The 13,706-nt window shown below is 41.0% G+C and overlaps 1 protein-coding gene across 2 annotated transcripts in view; it reads right to left on the minus strand.

The window, feature by feature from the left end:
- Positions 1-3,641: 3,641 nt before the first annotated feature.
- Positions 3,642-13,706, minus strand: part of ADTRP (androgen dependent TFPI regulating protein) — a 70,499-nt gene continuing 60,434 nt past the window's right edge. For both annotated transcript variants that reach the window (XM_019945231.3, XM_073810330.1), the window contains exon 7: positions 3,642-4,623. In XM_019945231.3, the coding sequence (XP_019800790.1) occupies positions 4,589-4,623 (35 nt within the window). In that variant the 3' untranslated portion in view covers positions 3,642-4,588. The remainder of the gene's footprint in view (positions 4,624-13,706) is intronic.

Raw genomic sequence — 13,706 nt, forward strand, 5'->3', positions numbered from 1 at the left:
GTGGCCTCTCCCGCTGCGGAGCACAGGCTCCGGACGCGCAGGCTCAGCGGCCATGGCTCACGGGCCCAGCCACTCCGCGGCATGTGGGATCTTCCCGGACCAGGGCACGAACCCGTGTCCCCTGCATCGGCAGGCGGACTCTCAACCACTGCGCCACCAGGGAAGCCCTCATCTTTTTTTTTTAATCAAAATTTATTTTTCCTGTGTCCCATTCTATCAGTATGCTTTCCACTGCTGGATCACATGAAATTATAATATGATCATCATTGTCAGTAGGATCCTGGGATTTAAGATGGAGAGAGTATCTTAAATGAAACAGTGAGTCTCATGTTGGGAATCTCAGCTTCTGGGAAAGGAGGAAGCTATTTGGTGATTACGCCTGTAAAATTAATAAGTTGTTAGTAATTCTCAAGTCAGCCTGTATGTATTTTCATTGCTTCCTAATGGTATGGAGTTAGGCGTTATTGGGGATACAGACAACTACCTGGCCTCAAGGAGTTTGCAGTTAAGCAAGTGGAATGGGGAATCTTGGATGCCAAGCGCTTGCATCCATCACTTTAAATAATATTATTTAATCGCAGTAGGGATTATCTTATGACTTTAAGGAACCAAGGCTAAGAAACGTAAACTGTTTTCCCCAGGTTCTATGTAAATAGTGAGTGGTGGAGTCAGGATTTAAATTCAGATCTGGTCTGGTTCTGATGCCTGTGTTCTTTTCAGCATTCCACATTGTTATGGACACAGAAGCCAAGAGGGAGAGGTGAAGAGAGCAATAGAAGTCTGTGTGGGGTGGATGTGGCCTCCTATGGGAGTTTAGAGGAGGAAGAGCCCAATGCCCTGGACCAGTAAGAGAAAACTTTTTAGGAGAACTGGGAAGTGGCACTCAGATAGGGCCAGAAGCCATGAAGGACAGCTTATTTGATAGTAGCTGGAAGAAGAGAGGTCTTTCCAGGTAGGATGACCAATAAAGGAAAGGCTTGGGAGTAGGAATAAGAATGTGCTGAAGAACAGAAGCGGGGGAGATCTGATTAAGGGAATGAAAATTATTCATGTGGGCTGCCTTCTCTTTTACTGTATCTTAATTCAGTTGAGTGAGGGGGAGTCATCGCGGGAGATGGTTTCCCTCTAAAGGACAGAAGCTCAGGAAGCTCAGCCTTCCACACAGTCTTACCTGGAACCACTGCCTCTGAGAAGGATGTTCCGGGTCCCCAAGGAGAGGGGCCTTTCTCTAAAGTCCCTGATGATGCAAGTGGTGAGCTTCCAGGGAGCCAGGGCAAGGGAGCCAGGTGTTTCTTTCTTCCCTTTTTTGGAATCCAGGCCAGTTTCAATTTACATTACACAGCTTAATCCACAGAAACAGGAGCCAGAGGCTGGTTCTTTCTCTCTCTCTCTCTCTCTCTTTTTTTTTTCTTCTCTCCAAGACACAGAAACCTTTATTTTCTCCCTACACCACAAACCAGTGCTGTTAAATAATATTGGATAATTGCACCTGTCGTACTCCCCATATTGTGCTGAAGAAAAATAATTGCTGGTTTTCTGCTTTGCAGTTTAGCTGTGACTCCATCATTTGACTTGGAGCATGTCATTTTCTCCCATTTTAGACTGTGTACAGTCAAACTGTGTGAAAGGACTCATAGATAGCGGCCCTGGGTGTGTGAGTGGGCGTGGGCCTCATTCAGCAATGATTTCTAATTTATACAGCATTGAAAATCCACAGCTATAAATAAACAGTTCTGACTGGCTTTGCTGCCTACTCAAATGCTTTATTAAAAAAAAAAAAAAAGGAAGCACCAACTGCATGAGAATGGGAAATAATATCTGGATATGGAATCTGGTTGCTGATACTTGTGCCCTCGCAGGGGGGATACCCAGACTTGGGATGGGTTCAGCGCTCATCCAGGCAGCCTTCTGGGAGGCCCAGCCTCCCCACTCTTTCCTTGCCCCGCCTCACACTCCCCATGTGCAGGCGTAGCGTGTTTGGGGATTACAGTATATGAAACTGACTTCCTGTTATGACAAGTATTGCAAGTGAGTAGGTGCAGAGGACCCAAAAATAGCTTGAGAAATGTATGACCCATTTGCAGGGAACATGGGGCTAATGTATTGTTTAGGCAAACAAGGTAAGTCTTCTCTCCAAACTCAAAATTGGTGTCACATGTGAGATAGCAACTCCAGAATATAAGCACAGGTATGGACCAGTCCATGAAGCAGTAGTGTAGCTCCCCCTGCCTGTATGGGTGAGAGTTTCCACCAAGTTGGGGTCCCTAACCCCTTCTTTTGTGTAACCTTGCAGATGTACATACATTTTTGCTTTTGAAAATAAAGGCTTCCAGATGCTCAGTTCCTGCTTTGTTCTGTAATAAAGAGGAAGGAAGGTGGGCTTGGGAATCAACCATCTGTGTGACCTTGGATCGGTTTTTTTCCCTTTCTCTGAACCCAGTAGTGTGCTGGAGAGAGTTTGTACAGGCTCACAAGGATTCAGTGGTTCTGTGTCTCTCTTCCCAACTCTGCGTTCACTGACATGTTGGTAGCTTGAAAAAGGTCATGTTGGAGTGTTTACACCATGGCAATGGGCAAACTATAAATCAGGGCCTTAAAGTTTTCTTTTTTCCAGAGAGTTGGATTTTAAACGTTTACAGCACACCAACATCAGAAACTCAGTTTGCTCATTTGTAAAATGAGGACATAATATATTTTCTACTTTTAAGACTTTTGTGAAGATAAAACGAGGTCATGGAGGTGAGAGTGGCTCTAAATTACATGACACTGTACAAGTATTATTGCTGGTTTTCTCATCATTTGGTTTGTATTGTTGTTTTCTAACCACTAAGGGCCAAACATAGCCTTATGTAGGCAGGTAATACTGTCTCCCTTTTAATGAATGTTTAGTCAGTGTTCATTACAGGTGTTTTGTTGCTTCTCCTTTCTTAAGCTATACCAGCACCAAGGAAGCACTGTGTGCTTACGTATACACTCAATGGGAAATGGTTCTGAGGTGTTTCTGGTGTTGGAATAGATATTGCACAGTGGCCAGTCATGCAGCAACCACAGTTTAATTTGCTCCTGGGGATAGTGAAACCACAGATAGAAATCTGCAGGCTCATCACAGCCAAGAGCTTACTATGACTCTGAGAAGTAGGCAGCCCGAGTCATCTTTGGGGTGTGGAAAATTGGGGTGATCCCCTGCGGGCTTCACATTTGGAGAATTTCCACTGTGACAACTGCTTCTGGGCTCCTGCTGAGACAGGTGCTAGGAGCAGTCAAGAAGCAGCAGGTGTGGGAAAAGAGGTGGTGTTCCCAGCTCAATCCAAAGACTTGAGGCTCATATTTGTATAACTGTAGAGGAGTAGGTTTCAAGCAGTTTGCTTGGTGCCTGTCCTAGTCTTGCCTTGGACTACCTGCCCTGTTGGGATAGTCTGCTCTCTTCTCTACGCCTATCAGACTGCCCTTGGTGTCCATTTCAACCAGATTTCTCCTCCATAATGTTAGGTTGGGAAGCCCAAGTACAATTTACTCTGGTGCCCACACCCAACCCACATGGGCCTGTTGACCCATCGATGGACTTGAACATGTTTACCTACTACCAGTCATTTGTGTTCTTTACGGAATGTGTCTGTAAATAAAGACCGAGAAAAATCCTCTAGGAAAATTAAAGCAGGTTCATGAATGTGCTTGTTAATCATCTGACGGTCAGCTTTGTTAAACCGTAAACTATCACAGCAAAGTGCTTTGTACTTACAGCAGTCTCAGAAGTCATCATAATCATATCACCTCCCATCCAGATTATTCCCCAAGTGAAATGTACATTTATTTGACAAATTAATCAATATACCAATGGAAGAGATTTTGACAATATCACTGTGTTCAATGTCTACCTGCCCCAAATACTTGCTCACAAGAGGGACAGATTTACCAATATTTTTTATAACTTATTTTCTCATTGCCCCAGTTAATTTGCTATTATACTAGGTAGACAGACAACTTCAGAAGCAGCCATCTCCCTACGTTTCCATTTAGACTGAGAAAAAAATAGATGAGAAATCCATGAAAATAACTAGCTTATGAAAGTGCCTCTTTTTAGGAAAATTGGGATTTTTCAAAAATGGCCCAGCACTGGGAGTTAGAAGATATGGGAGACAAAAGCTTTTATTTGGGTCCTGACGCTAATTCTTTGGCCTCATCCAGGTAACTTCTCATCTAGGTCCTTAGCATCGTCCTCTGTGAAGTGAATAGTTTGAGTGATCCTAAGTTCCTTTCTCTCTCTAAACATTCTCTAACACCACATTTACGTGAGTTTTTTTTGCTTTTGGCCAGGTGTTGACCACAGACTATCCTCCACAGAGGTCAGACGGATGTAACAAATTCTGTGACAGCAGGAATTGTTTTGGGTGTGTCCAGCAAAAGTTTTAAAAAGACAAGAGTCCTCAAATTCAGCTACCTTCATAACTCTCTTACGAAATTTAAATATCATTCCCTGTCCTTTTTACTTTCCTGTGTTGCTCCACCACCTCCCTGCTCCAGGAAGAAAAAAAGATGAAAAAAACTCTCCTGTTTTCTTCTTCCTTAGTTCTTGGAAGATGGTGTCTAATCACTTCCTCTTCTTCCTTGGCTGCATCCTGTCACCTGCACAAATAAGAACAGAAAGAGACCTTAGCCTTCACGGTTTCCCTAAGGGTATTCTTCTGTGGGTGGACATTCACCCTGACTTGGGACAGTGGAAAGTTGAGGAAGCTTTTCCGAAGGCAAGATGATGTATTTTAAAGAGCTCTGGAAAACCACCAGCACCGCCGCAAGGGCAAGAAGGGGCATCTTGCTGTCCTACTTGGTGCCTGGCTCACAGCCACCCGGCTGACCAGCGGTGCAGTTCGTATCGCGTGGCTCTGAATATGTCCTGTGAACCACTGATGGCTGTTGCTTTTGGCCATGTGTTTGTAGGCTGCACACCGTTCGTCAACAAACTTTGAGACTTTGCAGATGGAGATGAACAAACCGCATCAAATGAGAGAGGAAAGAGAAGAATGGATATTCACCTAACTAGGGGCCGTTCTGTGACCTCTCACCAAATCAGTTTATTGGGCTGGGTACTGGCCCAATAAAGAAAAGTACTGGCATATTGATTTAGTTTTTAGTAAGTTTATTACTAATTGTCATAAGTAATAAGCTTATTACTAATTAGGAATTACTAATTACCAATCTAATTGTAGCATTAGATTTCTAGAATGACTTCCGTTTAGCCAACCATGGGTACCTCCATATTTAATGATCACAAATCTTTACATAAACTTTGAAACTTTGAAAACTTCATTAACTCATTGTCCTTCCTGTCTGTTGCCAAATGCAGTCTTTTTTCAGCTCAGCCTCTTCTCATCCATTCTGGAAGTTACAGCCCTATTACTTCTGGCTCGGTATTACCATAGCAATCTCAGCTCCCAAGGCCATGCTTTATGCTTCAGACCCTGCTCCCTCCATCAGTTATATCTTTAATAGTAAATTTTAAATATCTTATAATTTTATTTGCTGGAACTCCCCTTCTCAGAGGCTTTAGTGACTGATGACTTGAAGTCCTCCTGTGGCCCCCTCATCACACTGATTTTCTAGGGCAGACAGCTCCTAATCACACGGCCCCCGTGGCCACACTTGAATTCATGTCTCTCAACATTTTTAGGCACAGTCCTCTCCTTCCTTCTACTCCTCATCAATCCATACTATATCCAGTCACTCCAGTGAAGCCTAGCTGATTTATCCAGCTTTACATGCTTCGTGTTCTTTTCATTTATGCTTCCACTTGTTTTTCATTTTTCCCCAGTTAGGTCTTCTCTACATTGGGTCTATAAGGACAAACACAGTATCTTCTCTTTTCTGAAGTATACACTTAGGGCTTTTAATGAATCAGTTTTCAGATAAATAACACATTAATTCTCCTGTGTTCAAGAGCTTGGTCAGTATAAACTTCTCAAAGTTGTTCCCTCTGTGGTCACTCTGAGGGCACCTAAAACTTTGTTTATCCATGTTGCTACCAACCCTCAACACTTTGAATCTAACTGTAATCAAAACCTCACTTCTTCAACCCAGGGTTCCAAGGATTGGAGATTCCTTCTCCAGTTAGGAAACACAACAGAACATGATGGCTTAGAGAGAAACAGCAGAAGCAGGTGCAGAAGTGGTGGTGGGAAGTTCCCCTGGGGGAGGAGAGCAGATGGCTCCTTCCAGTGGATCCAGGGCTCCCCTGTCCAACACCATGAAGCTAGATGGAGCACCAAGGAATTCCCACATGCCCACCTGTGTGCTAGAGAAGGCGCCATCCCCAGATGTGTCTCTGTGTGGAGCTCTAACAGTCATTTCATTCTGTAGAGACTTACACAGTGTGACTATCACAGAAATCACGTTTTTCTTTTTGTTTCTAGCAGGTGGGGATGGTTCCTTAGTCCTAAATTCTTATGAGGCTGCGCAGTCTCTAGACTTCTTCGAGTCTTCAGAATTTATCTCTGACCGTGTTTCCCCAGTGCATGGCTGGAGATGAGGGAATTGTTGACTTCGTAATGGAGCATATTATCTTACCCAGAGTTCACAAAATGCATTTCAAACTGGTTGAGAAATAATGTTCCTTGTTATCACTCTTTTCCTCATTGAAGGGAGTCTTTCCCAGTGGAATACCTCCTAGTTGGTGGTTAGGGGGTTAGGTCCACCCTGATTTCGTTTGTTTTAGTTTTTGTTTTACTGAAGTATATTTGATTTACAATGTTATATTAGTTTTAGGTATACGACATAGTGATTCAATATTTTTATAGATTATACTTCATTCAAAATTATTATGAAATATTGGTTATATTTCCTGCGCTGTACACTACATCCTTGTATCTTATTTATTTTATACATAGTAGTTTGTACCTCTTAATCTCCTTCCCCTTTCTCCTCCCCCACCCCTTTCCCCACTGGTAACCACTAGTTTGTCTTGTGTATCTATGAGTCTTTTTCTGTTTTATTATATTCATTCATTTTATTTTTCAGAGTCCACATATAAGTAAAAATATACAGTATTTGTCTTCTTTGTCTGACTTACTTCACTAATTGTAATACCCTCCAGGTCCATCCATGTTGCTGTAAATGGAAAAATTTCATTCTTTTCTCTGGCCGAGTAATAGTCATATGTTGTCTTCTTTATCCATTCGTCTGATGATGGACACTTAGGTTGCTTCCATATCTTGGCTATTGTAAATAGTGCTTCTATAAATTTTGGGGTGCATATATCTTTTCAAATTAGTGTTTTCCTTTTCTTTGGATGTATACCTAGGAGTGGAATTGCTGGGTCATACGGTAGTTCTATTTTTAATTTTTTGAGGAACCAATTTACATTCTCACCAGTGTGTACTAGGGTTGCCTTTTCTCTCTATCCTTGCCAGCATTTATTATTATTTGTCTTTTTGACAATAATAGCTGTTCTAACAGGTGTGAGGTGATATCTCACTATGGTTTTGATTAGCATTTCCCTGATGATTAGTGATGCTGAGCATCTTTTCATGTGCTGGTTGGCCATCTGTATAACTTCTTTGGAAAAAAGTCTATTCAGGTCTTCTGCCCATTTTTTAATTGGATTGTTTGTTTTCTTGACATTGAGTCGTATGAGCTCTTTAATATTTTGGATATTAACCTGTTATCAGACATATCATTTGCAATTATCTTCACTCATTCAGTAGGTTGTCTTTTCATGTTGTTGTTGGTTTCCTTCACTGTGCAAAAGCTTTCAAGTTTAATTTGATGTAGTCTTATTTATCTATTTTTGCTTTTGTTTCTCTTGCCTGCAGAGACAGATCCAAAAAAAATATTGCTAAGATTTATGTCAAGGAATGTACTGCCTGTGTTTTCTTCTAGGAATTTTATGGTTTCCGGTCTTACATTTAGGTCTTTAATCCATTTTGAGTTTATTTTTCTGTATGGTGTGAGAAAATGTTCTAATTTCATTCTTTCACATATACCTGTCCAGTTTTCGCAACACCACTTACTGAAGAGACTGTCTTTTTCCCACTTTATATTTTTGCTCCTTTGTTGTAGATTAATTGGCCATATGTGCATGGGCTTATTTCTGGGCTCTTTATTCTGTTCCATTGATCTGTGTGTCTGTTTTTGTGCCAGTATCATACTGTTTTGATGACTGTAGTTTTGTAGTATAGTCTGAAGTCTGGGAGCATTATGCTTCCAGATTTGTTCTTTTTTTCTCAACGATTACTTTGGCTCTTCAGGGACTTTTGTTCTTCCATACAAATTTTGGGAATTTTTGTTCTAGTTCTGTGAAAATGTCATGTGAGTGTTTCGATAGGGATTGTATTGAATCTGTAGATTGCTTTGGGCAGTATGGACATTTTAACAATATTAATCCATGAACACAGAATCTTTCCATTTAATAGTATCATCTTCAGTTTCTTTTATCAGTGCCTTATGTTTTTAGGGTATAGGTCTTTCACTTCACTGGGTGAGTTTATTCCTAGATATTTTATTGTTTTTGATGTGATTGTAAATGGGATGATTTCTTACTTTCTCTGTCTGATAGTTCATTATTTGTGTATAGAAAAGCAACAGATTTCTGTATTAATCTTGTATCCTGAAACTTTAGTGAATTCATTTATTTGTTCTAATAGGTTTTTTTTGGTGGAGACTGTAGTGTTTTCTATATATAGTATCATGTCATCTGCAGATAGTAACAGTTTGACTTCTTCCATTCCAATTTGAATGCCTTTTAATTCTTTTTCTTGTCTGAGTGCTGTGGCTAGGACTTCCAATACTATGTTAAATAGAAATGGTGAGAGTGGGCATCCTTGTCTTGATCCTAATTGTAGAGGAAAAACTTTGCTTTCCACTGTTGTATATGATGTTAGCTGTGGGCCTTTATTATGTTGAGATATGTTCCCTCTGTACCAACTTTGTTGAGAGTTTTAATTGTGAATGAGTGTTGAATTTTGTCAGATGCTTTTGTTTTTGCATCTATTGAGGTTATCATGTGATTTTTATCCTTCATTTTGTCAATGTGGTATATCACATTGATTGATTTGCAGATATTGAATCATTCTTGCATCCCTGGAATAAATCCCACCTGATTATGGTGTATGATCCTTTGTATATGTTATTGAATTCAGTTTGCTAATATTTTGTTGAGAGTTTTTGTGTCTATATTTATCAGGAGTATTGGCCTGTAATTTTCTTTTTGTGTAGTGTCTTTGTCTAGTTTTGGTATCAGAGTAATGGTGGCCTCATAGAATGAATTTGGGAGTGTTCCCTCCTCTTCAATTTTCTGGAATAGTTTGAGAAGGATAGGTATTAACTCTTGTTTATATGTTTGGTAGAATTCCACTGTGAAGTTGTCCAGTCCTGGACTTTTGTTTGTTTTGGGAGTATTTTGATTCCTGATTCAATTACAGTACTAGTAATCAGTCTGTTCAGATGATCTATTTCTTCCTGATTTTGTCTTGGAAGATTGTATGTTTCTAGGAATTTATCCATTTCTTCTACATTGTCCAGTTTGTTGGCATACAACTGTTTGTAGTGATTTCTTCTGGTTTTTTGTATCTCTGTGATATAGTTTGTTATTTCTCCTCTTTCGTTTCTTATTTTATTTGGGTCTTTTCTATTTTCTTGATGAGTCTAGCTAAAAGCTTATAAATTTTGTTTATCTTTTCAAAAACCATCTTTTGCTTTTATCAATCTTTTCTATTTTTTAATCTCTATTTTATTTTCTCTCTGATCTTTATTATTTCTTTCCTTCTGCTGATTTTGGGCTCTTTGTTCTTTGTCTGATCCCTTCAGATGGTAGATTAGGTTGTTTGAGATTTTTTGTTTGTTTCTTTCTTGAGGTATGCCTGTATCACTGTTAACTTTCCTCTTAGGACTGCTTTTGCTGTGTCCCATAGATTTTGGAAAGTTGTTTTTATTTTCATTTGTCTCCAGGCATTTTCTGATTTCCTCTTCAGTTTTTTTGTTGACCCCTTGGGTTTTCAGCAGCATGTTGTTTAGCCTCCATGTGTTTGTGTTTTTCTAAGTTTTCTTCCTGTAATTGGTGTCTAGTTTCATACTGCTGTGGTCAGAAAGGATGCTTGATACAATTTCTATCCTCTTAAATTTTTTTGAGACTCGTTTTGTGACCTGGAATGTGATCTATCCTGGAGTATACTCTATGTGCACTTAAAAGGAATGTGTATTCTGCTTTTTTGGATGGAATGTCCTGTAGTTATAAGTCCAACTACTCTAATGTGTCACTTCAGTCTACTGTTTCCTCATTGATTTTCTTTCTGGATGATCTGTCCATTGATGTACGTGGGATGTTGAAGTCCCCTATTATTGTAATATTGTCAATTTCTCTTTTTATGTCTGTTAATATTTGCTTTATAAATTTAGGTGCTCCTATACTAGATGCATATATGTTTATGAACATTATAGCTTCTTCTTGTATTGATCCCTTTATCATTATGTAATGCTCTTCTTTGTCTTTTATTACAGACTTTGTTTTAAAGTCTACTTTGTCTGATATGAGCATTGCTACCCCAGCTTTCTATTCATTTCCATTTGCATGCAATATCTTTTTCCATCCCCTAACTTGCAGTGTGTGTGTCCTGAGTTCTGAAGTGAGTCTCCTGTAGGCAGCATGTTTTTTTATTCAGTCAGCCACCTATGTCTTGATTGGAGCATTTAGTGCATTTTTATTTAAAGTGATTGTTAATAGGTATGTACTTAATGCCATTTTGTTATTTGTTTTCTGATTGTTTTTGTAGTTCTTCTCTATTCTTTTCTTCTTCTTATGGTCTCTTCCCTTGTGAGTTGATGATTTTCTTTAATGTTATGTTTATGTTCCTTTCTAGTTTTTGTATATATATTGTAGTTTTTTGACTTGTGGTTATCATGCAGTTCATATATATTGATCTATAAGTATATCTATTTATTTTTAACTGGTAGTCCTTTAAGTTCAAACACATTCTAAAAGGTCTACATTTTTTCTCTGCCCCCCCCCGCCATGTTTTGTATTTTTGATGTAATATTTTACATCTTCATGTCTGTCCCTTACCTGTTTATTGTAGTTACAGTTGATTTTACATTTTTGTCTTTTAACCTTCATATGAACTTATTTCAGTGGTTGATCCACAGTCTTTACTAGTAGGATTTTTGTCTAGTCTTTACTAGTAGGATATTTGTCTTTACTAGTAGGATTTTCCCTTCCTATAATTTATCTCTTGATATAGCCTTTTCATTTTCATTTAAAGACTCCTTAACACTTCTTGTAAGATTGGTTTAGTATTGATGAATGTTAGTTTTTGCTTGTCTGAGAAACTCTTTATCTCTCCTTCAGTTCTGAATGTTAACCTTGCTGGGAGGAGTATCCCAGGTTGTAAATTTTTTCCTTTCAGCACTTTATCTATATCATGCCACTCCCTTCTAGCCTGCAAAGTTTCTGCTGCAAAATCAGTTGATAGCCTTATGGGGGTTCCCTTGTATGTGACTCTTTGTTTTTCTCTTGCCGCCTTTAGAATTCTCTTTTTATCTTTAACTTTTGCCATTTTAATTATGATTATGTCTTGGTGTGGGTCTCTTTGAGTTCATCTTGTTTGGAACTCTCTGTGCTTCTTGTACCTGGATATCTGTTTCCTTCTTCAGGTTTGGGAAGTTTTGAGTCACAGTTTTATCAAATACATTTTCTACCCTTTATTCTCTCTCTTCTCCTTTTGGGAACGCTATAAGTCAAATGTTAGTACGATTGATGTTGTCCCAGAGGTCCCTTAGACCATTCTCATTTTTTAAAATTTGTTTTCCTTTTTGCTGTTCTGATTGGGTGACTTCCATTATTCTGTCTTTCAGATTGCTTATGCATTGTTCTATATCACCTAATCTGCTGTTCATGACATCTAGTGTATTTTTCATTTCAGTTATTGTGTTCTTCAACTCTGACTGGTTCTTTCCTGTATTTTCTAGTTCTCTGTTGAATTCTCATCGTGTTCATCTATTCTTTTCCCCAGTTCAGTTAATATTTTCATTACTATTTCTTTGTACTCTTTTTCTTTTTTAAGATGTTGGGGGTAGGAGTTTATTAATTTATTTTTGCTGTGTTGGGTCTTCATTTCTGTGCGAGGGCTTTCTCTAGTTGTGGCAAGCGGGGGCCACTCTTATTCGCGGTGCGCGGGCCTCTCACTATCGTGGCCTCTCTTGTTGTGGAGCACAGGCTCCAGACGCGCAGACTCAGTAGTTGTGGCTCATGGGCCCAGTTGCTCCGTGTCATGTGGGATCGTCCCAGACCAGGGCTCGAACCCATGTCCCCTGCATTGGCAGGCAGATTCTCAACCACTGCGCCACCAGGGAAGCCCTCTTTGTACTCTTTGTCAGATAAATTATTTATCTCTGTTTCATTAGCATTTTTTCAGGTATTTTTTTCTTGTTTCATTTTGTCTTCCCATTTTGTTTAACTTTCTTCACCTGTGTGAAATCAGGTGAAACAGTTGCCTGTCCTAGTCTTGATGTCACGTCCTCGTGTGGGACCATTCCTGTGCAGTCTGCGTGAGCCCAGTGGCTTTGGTGGGAGAGCTGGATTTGGGGTGAGCGTGATCTGCATCTTCCCCCAGGCTGTGCTGGTAGCCACTGCCTTGGTGGGAGGTAGGCCTGGAGTTGGAGGGGCTAGAGCCAGAGCCGGATGCAAGCCAGGGTTGTTGCTGTGCTCGATGACTGTCACTGCTCTGTTGGGGGTGGGAGTGAGGGCAGAGGGGCTGGAGCCAGAGCCCTGAGGGAGCTGGGTTTCTCTTGGGTATGATGGCAGTCTCCATCTTGGTTTGGGACAAGGTCAGGGCCTAAGGTCTTGGGGCTGCACTCCTGTGCTGGTTTCACTTTTTCCCCAGTGTGTGCCCTCAGTTAGAGGCTGGGTCAGGGCTGGAGGGGTTAGTGCCATGCCACTGAGCTGCCCCCACCCCTCCTCCCCCAAGTGTGCACAGAGATCTGTGCTCCAGCGATGGCACTCTCCATCCGAGTGTGAGCAGGGATTTGTGAGCTGGTAATGGTTGCCTCTACCCTGGTCAGAGGCAGGGCCAGGGTTCAAGCCAGCTCCGTTCCCTCCAAGTGTGCATATTCTCCTGGGCAGTGGCAGCCTCTGCCTTAGTGGAGAGCAGTGCTGGAGCAAGAGGGGCTGCAGCAGGAGCCTGGGGAAGGCTGGGGTCACACTGGGACGGTCCCTAGGCATTTTTCAGTCAGCTGCCTCTTTGCTGTCATCGGGAGTAAGCAGATCTGTGCGTGTGCTCTTCAAGAGTGGAGTCTCAGTTCCTCACAGCCCTTATTAGTAAATCCCACTGGTTTTCAAGCCAGCCAAGGGGGCTTGTCTTCCCCATGTCAGACCCAAGGGCTGAGGTGCCTAATACATGGCTCGCACCCCTTGTTCCCCAGGGAGGATCCCTTAGCTTGTGATAGCCCCCTCCTCCTCTGTGTCCCCCACCAGCAGTGTGGCTGCTGGCCAGATCGCTTCTTCTCCCTGCCTGCTCAGCTCCGTGTGGGTCTTCCTTCACAGCCTTGGCTGTAGAAGAGCTATTCTGCTAGTCCCCGGGTCAGTTTCAGTGAGAGAAGCTCTATATGCAGTTGTAGTTTTGATGTGTTCATGAGGGAAGGTGAGCCCAGTGTCGTCCTACTACACCATTTTGATCTCCTCCCACCCTGGATTATTTTAGTCCTTTCTTTATCCTATGTTAGTACCA

Source organism: Tursiops truncatus, chromosome 10 (genome assembly GCF_011762595.2).
Source record: "Tursiops truncatus isolate mTurTru1 chromosome 10, mTurTru1.mat.Y, whole genome shotgun sequence".
NCBI classification, from domain to species: domain Eukaryota; kingdom Metazoa; phylum Chordata; class Mammalia; order Artiodactyla; family Delphinidae; genus Tursiops; species Tursiops truncatus.